Source organism: Pimephales promelas, chromosome 8 (genome assembly GCF_988280905.1).
Source record: "Pimephales promelas chromosome 8, fPimPro1.hap1.1, whole genome shotgun sequence".
Classification (NCBI taxonomy): Eukaryota; Metazoa; Chordata; class Actinopteri; order Cypriniformes; family Leuciscidae; genus Pimephales; species Pimephales promelas.
Window position 1 is genome coordinate 21,527,361 of NC_142776.1, and position 16,788 is coordinate 21,544,148.

At 37.7% G+C, this 16,788-nt stretch overlaps 2 protein-coding genes and 1 long non-coding RNA gene across 4 annotated transcripts; 2 read left to right on the plus strand and 1 right to left on the minus strand.

Annotated features, from left to right (window-relative positions):
• The first annotated feature begins 612 nt into the window (after positions 1–612).
• Positions 613–2,134, plus strand: lsm2 (LSM2 homolog, U6 small nuclear RNA and mRNA degradation associated). The gene is made up of 5 exons (XM_039691471.2): positions 613–708; positions 1,091–1,158; positions 1,260–1,290; positions 1,372–1,431; positions 1,692–2,134. The coding sequence occupies exons 1-5, from the start codon at positions 706–708 to the stop codon at positions 1,815–1,817; spliced, it is 288 nt and encodes a 95-aa protein (XP_039547405.1). The 5' UTR covers positions 613–705; the 3' UTR covers positions 1,818–2,134.
• Positions 2,135–3,374: 1,240 nt separating this feature from the next.
• LOC148977719 (uncharacterized) lies at positions 3,375–4,594 on the plus strand. The gene is made up of 4 exons (XR_016169496.1): positions 3,375–3,765; positions 4,120–4,182; positions 4,257–4,322; positions 4,398–4,594. It is a non-coding gene; the product is annotated as an uncharacterized LOC148977719 (long non-coding RNA).
• A 1,314-nt stretch (positions 4,595–5,908) lies between these two features.
• On the minus strand, positions 5,909–16,353 carry bcl6aa (BCL6 transcription repressor aa). 2 transcript variants are annotated; one of them, XM_039691472.2, is made up of 9 exons: positions 16,212–16,353; positions 10,016–10,187; positions 9,707–9,928; positions 8,632–9,600; positions 8,116–8,297; positions 7,865–8,032; positions 7,647–7,777; positions 7,434–7,571; positions 5,909–7,348 (listed from the first exon to the last, which is right to left on the minus strand). In XM_039691472.2, exons 1-9 carry the CDS (start codon positions 16,336–16,338, stop codon positions 7,205–7,207), a joined length of 2,253 nt encoding a protein of 750 aa, XP_039547406.1. In that variant the 5' UTR covers positions 16,339–16,353; the 3' UTR covers positions 5,909–7,204. The 2 variants fall into 2 exon arrangements, with proteins under 2 accessions (XP_039547406.1, XP_039547408.1); XM_039691474.2 differs by lacking the exon at positions 16,212–16,353 and adding an exon at positions 13,028–13,164.
• Positions 16,354–16,788: the final 435 nt, after the last annotated feature.

Sequence of the window (16,788 nt, forward strand, 5' to 3'; positions counted from 1 at the left end):
ACACAATAGCATCATTACCCTCTGTCCAATCCCAAACACCCAGAGTCAAGTTGAAAGTAAAGTCGCTGTTGTATTAGACAGAGTACAGTCAATATGTACACCCAAGTATTTGTAATAACAAACCTGGGTAATACACATTTTGTGGACCAGTAATGGAGAATGATATGTCCTGGATCAAGAATTATTTCATCTGTTTTCTTAGTATTTACGAAGATGATGGCCGGCCCTCACACCAAGCAGTGTAACTTGTTTTACAGTAGGCTATGTGGCATTGGAGAAGTGTAGTAGTGCTTGCTTACCCAGAGCATGGCTCTGTGCTTACCTAGTTTGATAAAGGGACAGTTCAATATAGAAGAGAATGGCACACGTTATATGGTCTGTGCCTCTATCTGCTGGTGATAGAGGGGAATTACACGATATTCTCTTATTAAAGGAGGGATAGGATGTTGTTAGCAAGCCGTGTGTGGGTAAAGTAAAAGTTGATCTTCTGACATTCATTTATTATTTGTATAAAATATTTTATCTAAAAATAATTGATTAGATCATTTTTAAGTGTTTGTGAGGGATTTAATGCCGAGACGCGTACAGAAGACGCAAAATCTCTTCCCCAATGGAGAATTCGTTTAGCCAATGGAAACACGAAGATAAAAGAAACCGGCAGCTTTTTGATGACGTAAGTGACCAGAAGCACAAAACCGCGTGAAAATGGTAAGTGTTGTTATTTAGCAATAGCATATAATGGGGATTACCTACAAAACCTATATACATTTTGCATAGACCAAATGAATCCTTTTGCAATATGTAACATGTTTTATTGTTTACTGTTCACCACCGTTGGCGAGGAATTAATAATTACCGCAGTCTGCTAACGGCTAAGTTAGCTCTCCGAGTAGCCTAGTGTAATTTCCTTTTAGTGTTTGATATCTGATGGATTCTCTCATTGTCTTGACAGTATATTTCACAGGTTTAATTACATTTTTAATTTGTTTAATCAATTTTAATCAATGTTTTTAATCACATGTTTAATCAATTCTTGTTCTTCATTCGAGAACATAATATGAATGTAACATTCAAACATTTAATTCCTCAGCTCTTCTACTCGTTCTTCAAGTCCTTGGTCGGCAAAGATGTTGTGGTGGAGCTCAAGAATGACTTGAGGTAAGCACTTTCTGTTTTATGCGTGTCATACTTTTAAAAAATATAATATGTGCACAGTGTATAAACTTACTAACGTTACATTCTGATTTTCAACTTTGCAGCATATGTGGAACATTACACTCAGTTGATCAGGTATGGCAACAAACCTTGCTTTGTTGAAATCCAAGCAAATATTGTGTGACTTTTAAAATTAAAATTGTTCTCCCTTCACAGTATTTGAACATCAAACTGACAGATATCAGTGTCACTGATCCAGAGAAATATCCGCACATGGTGAGAGCTTGTCAATTGTGTTGTTTGTTATAGATTAGGAAGTATTGTGTGGGTGTGCACAGTAATTAAACCACATAATCAGTTAATAGATTGAAAAGAGAAGTAATTATATGGCAGAAATCTGTTCTGTGCCTGGAACCTCAGGCACTTTTACATTCAAGAATGAAATGTAATATTGAGCTTGAGCAGGTGTTCGACTGATGAACACTCTCAGGAGAACTACATCTATAGAAATGACTCAATATTTTGTATTGTTTTAGTTGTCGGTGAAGAACTGCTTTATCCGTGGATCAGTGGTGCGGTATGTACAGCTTCCTGCGGATGAAGTGGACACACAGCTACTACAGGATGCTGCACGCAAAGAAGCTATGCAACAGAAACAATAATGCGTTTGCATTTCTGAAAAGGTTGTTTTGTTGGACTGTTCACATGCATCATCTGTGGAGTTTTGTAGGTTAAATATATATTTTTGTTTTCTTTTTTTTTTTTTATACCTGGAACTTTATGTAAAAAAAAAAAAAAGTTGTAATTTTCCTTTTTACCTCTCTTGTCACGAGGCCCATTGTTGAGAGGGTGTGACATTTTTTTCAGTTAGTGGTTGTGTGCTTTTTAATGAATCTTAAGAAGGTTCTGTACTACATCTAAATTTTTTGTTTTTCAGGCCTACTGATACAGTAATAAAGTATTTTCTTTCATCGCCTCATTTTTGTTGAAAAAGCTTGTTTATTGTTTGTTTTTAGTTCAGTCATTGGCAAAATGTTGCACAGCCTTAATAAGATAAGATGGGCTACAGAACAATTCTCTTAATTATGACTTTTCTTACTATTAATAGTTTCTATTTAAATCTGTAAATCATTATGTACTGTATAACAGTAAGGAAAAAAATATAGGTAACACAAGGTTCATTAGTTAACTACATTAGTTAACAATAGGAATGACAATACTTCAGTATTTGTTAACCTGTGTTAATGTTAATTTCAATATTTCTTAATACTTGATTAAAATCTTGTTAACATTACTTAATGCACTGTGAACTAACATGAACAAACAATGAATAGTTGGATTTGTATTAACTAAGATTAACAAAAACAGTATGGTTAGTTCATACATTAACTAATGTTTAATAAATTAACCTTATTGTAAAGTGTTATCAGAATGTATTACAGCATTTGTCTATAGCTGTGCGTTATTTCATTTTAAACCTTTAAGTGTGAAATTTATTGTATGGTGAAGTACTATCACAAGATTTTTGGAATATTGATATTTAAACTGTCTCAAATTAAGACTGTTTGCAGTCTATCACTGCAAGTGTTATAAGTAAAGTCACTATTGGATCGATTACATTTTTTTTTATAGATTATTGCAGTATTTATTATAACAGTTTACCCATGCACATCCTCATTATTTATTTATTTATATGCATGTACTGGTAATTTTTTTTTTTTTATTGCCAAGAACACACATAATCAATGCCAGGGGTAAATACCATTGAGAGTACAATTACATGTTACGAAATCAGGAAAAATATCATACAAACGACACGGTGACAGTTTTAAGGGCTTTAGAGTTTCTAAGGAGCTGGATGTAAGGTGTCCAGGTGATTTTAAATGGTACTTATAAGTTCCTTAAAAAATGAAAAAGTAGGGCTTATCACCCTGGAATTTTCATTTGTGTAAGAAACATTTGCCTAGAAGAATAAATAAGTTTATCAAAAAATGTTGGTCCTTTTACATCTTTATCAAAGTTGTGCTGACCAAATGCTGTGATGAAAATGTGCTTACAAGATACAGAAATACTTCCAAAATTGTATATGCATTGCATTCCCAGAAAAGATGAAAGATATATTCGTCTTCAGCATCACAAAAGGAATAATCTTGAATTAAAATGGTGTAATTTAAACTTCTTCCCACTTCCAGTGACAACTCTGATGACGTGTTCCCTGTCGCGACGGCCGAACAACCTGTCACTCACTAACACGATAGCATTAGCAGCAATATTAAACTATTACATTTACAATAGTTCCCAAACGATTTCAGAAAATCTCGTTCTACATTTTTTCTTGCCCAAGTATCCGTTTTTCACTTTTACATGTGGTTTTCACTCAGATATACGTCACAACATGGAAGAAAAAACGTAATCGCTGCACGAGTGCCGAAGGATTTGTTAATTAGCTCACCAATGAACTTGAAATCTGTTAACGTTAATTTGCTAACCGTGTGTGAACCAAGACAAATTGCCACCAGCCGTTAGTTAATGTTCCATTTTAGGCCTTCCTGACACGCTCGCGGGTTACTCTCAAATTACACAGATAGCCTACTGAGTTTAATGAGAATGGTAGGTGTGATTTTCGTCCTTTCCATAACATGTTTATGGTTGTTGTTTCAAAACATTGTGTGATCTCTGGAAAGTATTTTGATCATGATAAGTGCATTTTTCTGATTGATCTCGAGCTCACCTGATTCGGAACGCTCCCATTATGTCCTCCTCAACATAAGCCTACGTTTAAAACGCCTTTTAAGTGTGAAACATAAGTAGTTAATTTTTATGACGATAAATGTGTTAATTAGAGGTGTCTGAATAGTGTTTTTCACAGAGATACATTACAACTACTTCTACAATGGATCATTCAAGCCATGAATTTGGAATTGATTAGGTTTCGTATAAAATGGTGTTCATCTGTGTTTTTAGGAGAACTGCATGAATGAGGACTTCGACATGGATGAGTGTTTGACTGAGCGGCACCATAGCAAAGTAAGTTGAGAGAAGGACCTAGGAAGTCATGCAAGTGACCAATTTTTGGTTTTCATGATGTTTTCGTCATTTAGATGGACGATCGCAGTGGTAAAAGTTCTGATCTAAACTCTATACTTAAAGAGTTTTTTGAAGAAAAGGTAGGATCGTAAAGGAAGCGGTTGCCCTTTCCCTTTTTGTGTGTAAGTGATCCGTTCTTGAATCTGTGTTTTTAGATTTCTACTCAGAAGAAAAATCATTGGATACTTGGCCCCGATGACCTCAATGATACCCTTGTTCATGATTTTGAGCTAGAGGAAGCAGCGTGAGCTCTGATCAGTGTCTGCATGGTTTTGCATTCACCTGTGAATGAAAGTTCAGTTTTTAAAAATGACTTTAGCTAATAATAAAGTAAAAATATTTGTGTTCTGTTCTTGTGCTTATTAATGCAGACCCAGAATAACCAAGCTACTTAAAATTGTATTAATTAGTGAGATCCCTCTGTCCCTTTTTTAAAATCCGGTTTGACATAATTCAGTGTACTGTGTGTTTAAAATTTGTGAGGGTTAAAGTGTCTGGGCCATTCAACATGTCCTTAAAATATAGTGAAAACTGTTTAACGGCGATTAGTGAGCTGGACCTCGCTAGATTTATGTTTTGGGGTTAAGTTGGATTAGGTGATTATGTAAATATGATTAACCTCACCTGGTATAAAAACATTGGCAGTTTATTAGATGTCCTTACTTCATTAAACAAGTGACTGTGAACCTATAATTTTGGGATCACAGAGATTTTGTTTAGCATAAAGGTATTTATTCAGTATAAAAATTACAGAAGTTAATGGAAATTCCCCACCACAGTACAGAAACATGCATATTGCGTTCTGGGTCATATTGTTGCTTTTCTTGTTTTATTGGTTTTTAAGAAGGAAGCAAAATAAGCTCAAACCTGTTCCAGAGTAGCACAAGAGGATCTAATACCTTTGGTTTGTAATGGATAGTTTTCTGATCCCTCTCCCCAATCTCTCATAATGACTATGTTGCAGACTTCCATTATATGATCTTGTGTTGAACTGATTATTGAATAAGCTTCTATATAAATGATGACATCTCCCGTTTGTATGCTATGCAGTATGTATTGGATTATGATGTGTACATATAAGTCTGAGCATTAGTTATGGAGTCAAAAATCATTTTGGTTGATGATATATAAATAATGTGTATATATATATATATATATATATATATATATATATATATATATATATATATATATATATAATGGTTATAATCTGGTTGTGGTATTTTAGATGGAGCCGTTTGTCACTTGTTGACTGGGAATGAGTACTGGTGTAACTTAAAGCGAATGTGTGTGGAAAATCAAACTGTAGCCCAACTGTTTTGTAGTGTTTCACTCCTATTGGGGTTAGTTAGTTCGTTCATAGTACTCTAGCCATATAAAAGGAATTGATACTACAGAGGTGTGGAGCTTCCAGTGTTGCTTTTCACTACCCTAAGCTTGTGGTGATTTGGTTCCCTGCTTATTGTCTCGACTCTCTAACAATTTGGTCTTTGTTGTAGCATGCAAGCATTCCCATAAAGCTAAGCTTTTAAAAATATATGAAAAAAGGGAAATGTTAATGATTAAGTTGTCAAGACAATGGTGAATGCACTTGAAACTGTTGAAGTTCATTGTCTTTCACTTTCATGTTGCCTTGAATATGAAATAAATAGACGATACACAAGTGTTAGACATAGAAATCCAATACTTTTATTTTACATTCATACATCTATATTTTACAATAAGCTTAATGCATTTTTTTATTATTTAAAAAAGCCCAATCCCAAAACAAGTCCTGAAGATGTATAGCTCACGCAATGATTTGCATTTTTTTTTTCTTAAAGTGTGTGAAAAGCATTTATAAAGCACACATGCACACACACAGTCACAGCGTCCTTCTGTCACACATTCTCGCATGTCTACACACTCAAAAAGGAAAAAAAAAAGGACACATGTTGCCCTTCAGTTGTACCTTAGTAGAGCTGGGCTGAATGAAAGTAAATTCAGACACCATTGAGAAAGGCACCTTGAGTACACAGTGTATACACAGACAAAAAAAAGAAAATAAAGACAATAGTATAACCTTTTACTGTAGCTTCTAGAACGACAACAAAACTGTAAACCTTCACTTGCCAAAAGAAACAAAAAGTCACATTTCTGTACAAATACATCTGAAGCAAAATATCTCCTTGGTCATAACATAGCAGTACCTTTTTTTTTTCTTTTTCCTTTTTTATTATTATCATCATTATTATTACTTTTGAATGCATATGTTACCATGTAATTCCAGATCGGCTCTGCCAGCAGAGAGCAATCTTGATGTAAAGTAAATTACACTTTGTCACAATATTTATGCAGTTTCCTACATAATAAAAGTTTATCAGTGGCAACCCACCTCATGCATGTTTTCCATTTGAGAGAGCAGCCATCATTCTCAAAAGTACACGACAAAAACCAAGTGAGATATCCAATGCTATAGTCACAGTTAGGAGTTCCTCTTACAAGACAGAGGTTGTTCCAACATAGTGTAACCTGTACATGTATATATAAAAATCTATAGACACACAATTCTTTGCTTTGCGAGAAATGTGTTCTTAAAATATTCCAACCTCGATCAAAATCCCCAATACCTTCAGAAAAGTATGTTTTTTTTTCCCATTAGAAAATACTGTATTTTCAAAAACCAGATTTAAATGTTTTACATTCCATCCTTCTTCCAACAAAATAAAGCTTTTTATAACTCAAATTGTAAAAACACTCCCAACATTAATATATATATATTCATATGTAAATACAAACAATAAAGTGACTACAAGAGATCATATTGTGGTTCTATGTTCAAATGTAGAGGAAACCCGTTTAGACTGGCATTTTATGCCAGTTTTTTTTTCTTCTTGTCCGATTAACACAGTGTGGCACTAAAATTTTGAATGATTGTACAAGTCAGGTCATATAATGCCAAGGTCTGCCCCAAAGTGCCTACTCAGCATGCCTTCGTTAAGTCAGTCGGTAGGTCTGTTGAGGACATGCGATATTGGATTTTGGTGTTGGTGATCGCGCCATGCTTCTGCCGGAGGTGTAACCGCAGCTGACTCTTGTGGCGAAAATGCAAGTTGCATTTCTCGCACTGAAAAACAAATGCAAGAACGGGAATAAATGCTTTTGCGCTTTATAGATCTAGTTATGAATGATTTGGCTGTACGTATTCTTACATGATAGGGCTTTTCTCCTGTGTGTATTCGCAGGTGGCTTTTCAGTGTCTGCAAATGGCGGAAACGAGTGCCACAGATCTCACATGGATATGGCTTCTCTCCAGTATGAATCAGAACGTGAGCCCGAAGGTGAGCGACCTGCGCAAAAGGTTATGTTACTCTTTCAAATCTCTTTTTCTCCGTCTCTACGATTGACTGACTCGAAGCACTCACCTGCACAAATCTAGCGCCGCATGTCTCGCACTTGTATGGCTTTTCTCCTGAGTGAATCCGTGTGTGGGTTTTGAGGTTTGCTGGTCTGTTGAACTGAGCCCCGCAGATATTGCATCTATATGGTTTCTCTCCTGCAGAGCAAATGAAAAAGGAGGTTAAGCAAAAGCTCGAACGTCAAAGCCAAAATTGCATTTGTATTAGCAGCTGTTTATTTTTACCGGTGTGAACTGTTTTATGACTGGCAAGGTTTCCCTTGTAGCGGAATGCTGCTTGGCAACGGTCACATTTGTATGGCTTGTCACTGTGGACCTGAAGCGTGTGGCGTTTCAAGGCTTCCTCCTCTGCAAACTTGGAATCGCATTCATGACAGAAGTAGGTTCCATTTTCTGTGAGGTAAAGGAGTAATGGTTTTAGATTGGTTTTGGAAGACACTAACAGGTTCTTAGGAAACCATTTCGAAGTTTCTTACCACAGCTGGAATCAGAGTACTCAGAGTGCATCTCAGACATCTCCTCGGCCAGACGTGAGGCCGACGTGTTGGGACAGATATCAGAGTGCTGTGGAGACTGGGAGCCGCAGGACGAGCATTTTAAATGGCTCATATAGAGAGAAGAGTGGCTGTCACTGTTCCTCTGCGATCCCTCCAGAGTTCTGAGGAGGAGAATGCCACATTTTAGGTCTTTATGCAGAGGAATTCACTAATTTTCATAGAATACCGAATGAATTTCACACATTCCTGCTAAGATGTAAATCCTCGGTGTGCAGTAAGAGGATTGGAATGGATGAAGAAAAATTCAATCTGGCTTTGTGGAGGTGGTGGGTGGGGAACCGTTTCACAAAACACTCACAAACTGGCAGTTCTAAACTTTACTGCATTAGGAAACGAGATCTTCTAATCGGTTTCTGTACACATACTACAGGATGACATCTTTTATAGCTGTTAAAGAGTTTCAGATTTCCTTTGAAAAAAAAAAGAACAACTCACCTGTTGATGATGTTGTTCAGGCGACTGGCCTGAGGCACAGTGAAGTCTTCGCCTTGCTCGCTAATCTTTGTCGTTGCCTTCGAGTCGGGATGTTCAGAGTCCACGTGGTGAAGGAAAGCAGACAAGCCCGGCCTCGGTGGGGAGTGCATTCCGGGTTCACGAGGATTGGTCTCCTCCTCCTTGGAGCTTTGATTGAGCACAATGAACTTGTACTTCTTCCAGTTGCGAGCTTTAGGGTCTTGTGTACCTTGAGAGGTTGGAGGTTGCGAGGCCTGTGCGAGGGCGGCGTTCTTGCTGCTGCTCGACTCTGTTGGGGAATTGGGCTGGCAGTCGGATTTGAGGGGGCTCTGGGGGCTGCTCATCAAGGTTTTGCGTCCATTGGAGGATATGCCCATGGAGTAGTGTTGGTGGCTCAAATGTTCCTCTGCCAGGGAACTCTGCTCTTTCCCAGTCTCCCTCTGCTGGTCTTGGGCCAGGCTGGTAAAGCCATGTTTCCTGGAGCTCATCCCGATCGAATGAACCACTCCCTCCGTGGTCTCCTGCTTCATTTCCCCGTCTCTTCCCGGTTCCCTTGAGGAGTATGAGCCTGCGTGGCAAGCGATTGAGCTCCCGACGGCGGCGCTGCGAGTGAAGTCGGACAGCACAGTGTTGTTACCGTCAACCGGAGAGCAGTGTTTGTGATGGATGATGCCTCCCTTTGAGAAGTCTGAGAAAGTGTTCTTGGTGTCTGTAAGCTTGCAAAGAGGAAAGGGGAAACCTTGCATGGGAAACTGGCTGTACAGGTATGAGCTGTTGGGAGCGTTGACCCCGTTAAACATGCAGACGCCATAGGGTCTCCCATCTCTGAAAGTCGCTGCCCGTCCAGAAACGTTATCCATCACCTCGTGGGGTCTGTAACCGTGAACGTCTTGAGGTAAAAGCAGGGGGCTGACCAGAAAGTCCTCTCTGGGAAGTTTGATGGAGGAGTCACTGCATGGGAATATTGAGCAAATTAAAGACCTCGGATTTCTCCAACTATTTAAAATTCTGTATTTAGAAGCACTATGGAATCATTTATGAACAGAGCAAAATATACCTGGACTTGATGAATCTGTGACAGGTGTCAACTACATGGTCCATCTGCAAGTAGATGGCTGTGTTCATAATGGCCATGATGAGGCTCTCCTTCAGTGCGAGACGTGAAGTGTACATGAACTCCAGAAGGATTGCGAAACCCTCTGGGTCAACTTTTGGGTCCAGACTGATGGCGTTCAGGTTACATTTGTGTGAATCAGTAAAGATTGAGTAAAACAGCCCACTGTGAAGAAAATGTTTTAGTTTTAGTCACTTTACCATTTCCACCATAGGCAAGCATGTAACAAATAGAAATAGCCTTCAAATGCACCTGCATGCCATAAGGACCGTTTTGTGTGCTCGAAACTGTTGTCTGTTGACCAGAATCGTGACATCTGTAAGGATATCTCTGCTGCGCAGTCGGTTCAGGTTGAGCAGAACATCACTTGCGTGACGCGTGAATTGGATGCAGCTGTCGGCTGCACAAGCCATTTTTTCGAGATCTGTTGGGAAACACAATGAACCATGAATTATGTAATCGGTGCTCACTGAATAACGTGCTAAAATCAGAAAGTTGGGTATTATTCCAACATCACAGGAATCTTTAAAGCTTATATTAGCTGTTAGAAACTTTAGAAACAAAGGCATTGCTGTTGTTCTTTGCTTTTTTGGGGAGGTATGTCAAAACCTCTATTAAGAATATAGCTTTAATCTTGTTATGCATCAAAAAAATTGTCAATGTGTACCTCCTCTGCTTTTCCTCTGACAAAGGAACACAAAAGGAGACGTTATGGAGAATGACAGCCTCAGTCGCCATTCACTTTGATTGCAACTTTTTTTTGCCTACAATGAAAGTGAATGGTGACTGAGGCTGTCATTCTGTCTGACAACTCCTTTTGTGTTCCACGGAAGAAAGTGAGCCATTAGGGTTTGGAACAACACGAGGGTGAGTAAATGACAGACTTATAATTTTTGAGTGAACTATCCCTTTAATCTGAAAATCAATTACATTCATAGTTATCTCTCCTTCTCCGATAGGTGGCGACAAATGATGAAAATATTTAGTTAGAGATCTGACGTCCATCCACGTGCAGTAGTTTTGTCACGTCTGAGAATCTTTTTTCATCCAACCTAAAATTATCTTTTATCTGACCACATTTATAGGAACCTTAATTAAGTTTTCACAAAGTGCATATTTATCTTGAGATGTCTCTAGTTCACTGAAGTGTGTGTATTTACACATCTTTTGTCTTCTGAAGAAAATAGCTTCTTTCCCTGCTGTTTTCAAGTCTTTATGTGTGGAGGAGAATAAACTCGAATGAGTCATGGGGAAATAGGCTGTTTATTGCCGCACTGTTTACCGATAGACTTCACTATTAAGGAATGGATGTAATAACAGACAAAGTGGAATAGACAACAAACACAAACGAAGAATGATGTTAACTGTAGAAAAGTTTATTTTTTTTAAATAGATTAATTTCGACAACACATTCTGCGCTCTTACGTTCAGACATTGGACGCATCACCTCAGACGATTCTCCCAGTCACATCTGGCGCCTTGACACAAATATATAGTTTCACTGGACGCCTTTAAATAGTTAGGCGAACATTTCTCACATGTTGAACATCCAGTATTAAAGATTCTGTTTCCATTTGAGCCTACATAATATCAATATCCCAGACCGCGCGCTGTCATGATGCCATGCTCTTGCGTGGAGAGGCAAAACACCCATGACCGGGAAAGGGATCTGGATTTTAACCACTAGACAAACAAATAGCTACACACTGAAACCACAACAACCCGACTACACCAGCTCTTTACAACGTTTATGAAAATGTATTCCTTAGAGCAAAACTTTAGTAGCCACTCTGATTGCACGTACTAGGCTACTTTTACGTTTGTTGTTTAAGAAATTAGAAGTTTTGCGTCCACGAGATGTCACCCAGTGACCGTTCTGAAGTTCAGCGGCACTAAACGACAACGACGACACCTGCAAGTCGCACGTCAAGTCATATTTGGCAATTTCGCACGGATTTAGCGGTCTTAAATCACTATAACGTATAGCAAACAGAACGTCAACTTCTCACGAATACAGTGTCGTATGGCAGAGCGCACGCGCTCACCGTTGAGCTCTTGCATATCTCGCATTCGTACTCTCAGCTTACATCTTAAATATTAAATTTAAATCACTTTTACTCTTTGTAACGCCTGTAAATGTGCTCACTCCAGGAATAGAGCCCGATCCAAAACACGCAAACAGCGGCAAGATTTCTAAGCCACTGCTCAATGCCAATCAGCGCTTTCTAACCACTTTAAATATAGGCTAGTCGATTTCTTCTTTTCAAACCGGTCTTATTATCCATATGCATCTCTACATCTTTCTCTTTTTTCATTTCTGACGAGAACATTATAACTTAGGCTACTTTAAAATGAAACACACAACACATTGCCGACAAATAAAATACAAGACACATGAAGAGAGAAACTTGTGCAGGTCTGTTATTCTCGTGTTGCCACAAAGTGACAGGGAACCGAACTATGTAAACTTTTCTATTGCATCTCTACCGCCAAGCGCTGACGAATCTTGTAACAATTCACAATTCTCAGCTACTTTTTAAATATATTGATCGCTTATGCACTTTAGGAAAGAAAAAAAAAACAACAACAAAAAAACAATAATAGCAGTATCAGTAATGACAGTAAATGAGCTGTGGAACTAATCAGAAATCATCTCTAAGCTAAGGATGTGACTTATACCAGCATACACGCACTGAAAACACAATGTATACAGCTTTTGGCACAGGACAACAAAATCAAGACGTCAAGGGAAAGAGCGAACGCGAGCGTGAGTGCAAACTCAGCTTTCCGAGCGACTTTTAAAACATGCGCAGAGAAAAGGGAGTGAAATCGTCAGATTAACGCTTTTATGTTTGTGTTTAACCACGCAGTGCACAATCTCTACTGTATTATATTACCCCCCATGTGCCATTCAGTCAACTTTGTAAGCGGTCTTATTTGGTAGCTTGGGCAAAAAAAAAAAAAACGCGCACCGCGTCTAAATTTTCAACCCTCTGCTGCACGTCCTATTTACGACCCCAATGTTCCGCAGTAAGGACTGACAGAGCAGTGTGGTTCTGTTCATGCAGGACGACCTGAACTGTCAAAAGCATTTTCACCAGACAGACCCACTACATAAACACTCCGCTCTAGAAACTGTCCACAAAAACACCTTCAAATCAGCCTAGATAAACATTTAACCATACAATCCAATAAAACAGCCTAATGAATATGTGTGAGTAATGGCAACAGCGCGCCAGAAGGAAAAGAATGTAAAAAAATCACCTGGTAGTGCTTTCCTAGAAACTTCTTGCATCACCACTTCTAAGAACCCCAGTTCTAAGAATCAGGAGAGCTCAATTCTCGGAATTTGAGCTGACGACCATACCATTTTTAGAGGACAGGGGTGTGCAAGTTTTTGCTTTAAGTTTGTATTTCTTTAGTTATCGTCAATAATTGAATTTCATACAGTTGCACTTCAATAATAAACTATAGTGTTTCTAAATTCGACGTTTAAAATGTAAATGAAAGAATCATATTTCCGTCACGACTGAGAGAAATAGTTGCATTCAATGCTTAATTCCTCCTTTCGGATGGACGCGTCCAGGCAGAGACGGTCACGTGGCCAGAGAAAGTGTCTTACGTACGTTGTCTCTTTAGCCCAGCCTCAAAATACTCAGAACTAATTTGCTATTCCATGACATAAGCAAAGTGTCCATTCGTTGCCTTTCCCCGTATTAAACCCACGGCCATAACCTTCTTTACAGAACATTTCTGGATCGCTTATTCACACGGCATTTTTATTGTGTTATTTTTTTTTTCTCTCTAAGTGATATCTTTTTCCTATTATGTTACCTCTTCAAATCTGTGGACCTGCTGGCCAATGTGCACAACGGTTTGTTTGACCGGGATTATATGAACATCGAGACACTGTTTTTGAATACAGGCTTAACTGGAATGTCGTTAATTTGTTAGAAAATGTAAACTTTCATTCAAACTGCTTTTGTTCTCGTCGTGGTTTGTGTATAAGCTGACGAACTACCCTTAGTGACGGTTATTTGTCAAATAACATCGATAACTTTAAATATTTTTAGGTTGTTTTGTATAAAAGGAATATTGATAAATATTTGTTAAAGCCACTTTGGTTCGGAATTATGCAGTATTAATGGTTTAATTGTCAGTTGGCGGTGAACCTTCTTGCACCGTTGCGCGAGCGCTTGTCTGGTGAAGATGCCAGTGACAGCAACAACTGACTGACGAATGAATTACTCCGCATTACTGCCATGCTCTTGGAGCCGCGCTTTCTATACGTACTATTTGTTGCCGCAATCTCTACTGGTAAAGTATCCATATTATCCGCCACGACGATACTTAGAGAAGACAGCGGCACACAAAAACAACAGTTCATACAAACACTTGTTGTTTATGCACACGAATGTGATGTTATTTTTGCTTCATGATACGTAATCGTGGTGCGTCTAATTTATTTTTATACGTTTGCCTATCACGCATTACGTTGTACTTATTTATGTTCTGAGCAAAAGTTGAATAAAATTGTTAACTATACTGTTCTTAAGTGTCGAAACTATTTTAAACTGGTAACTTGAACACGTCTATTGAGCTCTGCAAATACCGAAATGTCAGCTCCTGTTCTCCGATTAACCTCAGGCCTCCGTTCATTAAAGCCTCGAGGTCATCACACATATAATATTTTTAAAAGTGCATTTTAGTATTTTTTTATATAATAGAGAGAGAGACAATGCGGGAAAAATGGAGAAGGAGAATATTTAATTTGAAAATAACACATGGGCTTTAAAAAGCTCAGCTCTGGTAGTTAGTTTCACTCGTGTGTGTTCTTTTTAAGTTAGTTATTGTTAATTATATGGACATGGTTTATTTTGTCATCTGCTAAGAAGGCGTTTTTAAATAATCGTCTGTCATTAAACATAAGGAGACGGCGTCTGTTTGGTATTTTGCATGCATGCCTCGTGTTTTTTTCTTCTTCACAGTCAATGCTACAAACGCACGTCTGGCGTCGTGTTTTTCATTCAATTTGCAGAAAACACTCGAAACTTGTCTGTGTGTAAAGTAGTCTCTTTAAAAGTAGGCTATTGGACGTTCCCCGAGTTCCCTCTTTCAGGTACAGCAGTAGTTTCTGTATCCCTTGAGACTCTATATAATTTCATTAGAGTACCTGATAAAAAAAGTAGTTAATTTGACCCACTGGAAATAATGGATAAGCAGCATCAGTTATTCAAAGTTCAGCTAACACGGGCATAGAGAGCACTATCTTTGATGTTTGTTTAAGAAATAAGGACGTAATGTTCTGTTTTCAGCACTCATTTTTAACATAGCTTATATTTGAGCAAATAGCTTATATCATCATTAGACATATTCTGGCTTTCTGGTGATTTATTATCATACGTTTAAGTGCTGAGCACAACATGGAACTTAATAATATGTGAATATTCCCTGCAGTTTATAATCTCACTTTGTTATGGACACTGCAATTAATTATTTTAGTAGACTATGTAATCTAGGCTATATATAACCGACTCTGGAATGCAAGGAACTGTGTTGCTGGGTTGTACATTTTTGGCTGGCTCGTAGTCTTAAAATCTGTTTTGCTCTTGACCTTTTTACATTTCAGGCCTGTTTGCAGCACAGCCCAGGGAGTATGTTTTGAGATTATGTCCTTTCATGCTTTATGTATCAGCATGAGTTTATATTAGAGTCATAGACTGGATTGTTAGTTACTGTGTAAAAACTATCAACATTAACTGCTTAGAACAAGTTATATACTTTTAAAAACCTTTTACTGCTCCACATTGATTTTTTTTTCTACAAAGTGTTTATAATATCATATTTGTTTCTTCTGTGTATTGTAAATTTGTGGAATTCATGTAGATCCATAATGAAGAATTTAAAAAAAAATAGATTTATAAATAAATAAATGTCAAGACTTTGATTTGCTTACTAGTTCTTTTGTTGAATATACATGCCGTGTGGGCAATGGGCATCAATCTACTGAGATGTGAATGCATAATTAGAAAACACGAGCTGAATATTGAATGTAGGAGGAGTAAGAACTGAGTTTTCAATGTGTCGTAATCACATTTGTTCTCATACTGTAAAGCTAACTGTAACTCTGACCCAATACTTTTTACATAACTATCACCTGTAGTTTTCAGCTTGAGCAGTCAAGAGAAATGTCATCAGAAACAACGTTTTTTTTTTTTTTTGTGTGTGTCTATTAAGTAGTTTCTTTTCAAGGGAAATAGTGGGGAAATGCAATAAGAAGTTGTTTAATAGTGCATAACCAAATACTGTTGTAAAGGGATGATCGGAAGAACAATTTAAGCCTTTTACTATCTGGATCTCTTAAATCTTGATTACTTAAATCACTTAGCAATTACTTTTTGGTTAGAAGCGTGGACTGCTGAGTGATTTTACTTTCCGACATTCTCACCTGGGTAACTTCGTTTGTGGCTCCAGCTGGGGGGAGCTGGTCCGTTCTCCCTTGAGCCAGTTAAACCCTGACACAGAAGGAGCATCTGTTGGGCTGTGGTGGAAAAAGCAAGAATATCAGTGCACATGTTTCCCCCCTAACAGATTAAATGCTTTGGTCTGGAATGGATTCAGTTGGTGTTTCTGCACCTTTTGCAGCCTTTAATATTCTGCTGATTATTTGTCATCATAAAAAAAAAAAAAAAAAAAAAAACTGATTTTACAGACTTAATGATTGTCATGAAGACGAACACCCACTGTATTCATCAAGTACTGCATAGTAACTTAGTTGTGAACATCATTATTTGATTTTATTGATACAATCTGACCTTTTGAGACCTAATTTTTGTGATTGTTGCTTACCTGTTTCTTAGGCCCATGCACATTCATGTATGCCGTTTATATTTTAACAAAAAAAGGACACTCCTTAGAAATTTATTCAACAGGGCAGAACATTTATAATGGACGTATTTAATAAAAAAAAAAATGTCTATACTTTAAAAATTATATTCTTTAATTTTTGTGATTATTGGTCTTCC

What these genes read in the sequence shown, in the direction of transcription:
- lsm2 (XM_039691471.2), top strand. An exon ending in CATTACACTCAGTTGATCAG is followed by an intron (nt 1,291 to 1,371) that starts GTATGGCAACAA and finishes CTCCCTTCACAG; the next exon opens with TATTTGAACATCAAACTGAC. An exon ending in CAGAGAAATATCCGCACATG is followed by an intron (nt 1,432 to 1,691) that starts GTGAGAGCTTGT and finishes GTATTGTTTTAG; the next exon opens with TTGTCGGTGAAGAACTGCTT.
- bcl6aa (XM_039691472.2), bottom strand. Translation starts at nt 16,338, where the DNA reads ATGTGCACTGATATTCTTGCTTTTTCCACCACAGCCCAACAGATGCTC. An exon ending in CACAGATTCATCAAGTCCAG is followed by an intron (nt 9,601 to 9,706) that starts GTATATTTTGCT and finishes ATTCCCATGCAG; the next exon opens with TGACTCCTCCATCAAACTTC. An exon ending in TCATAAAACAGTTCACACCG is followed by an intron (nt 7,778 to 7,864) that starts GTAAAAATAAAC and finishes TTTGCTCTGCAG; the next exon opens with GAGAGAAACCATATAGATGC.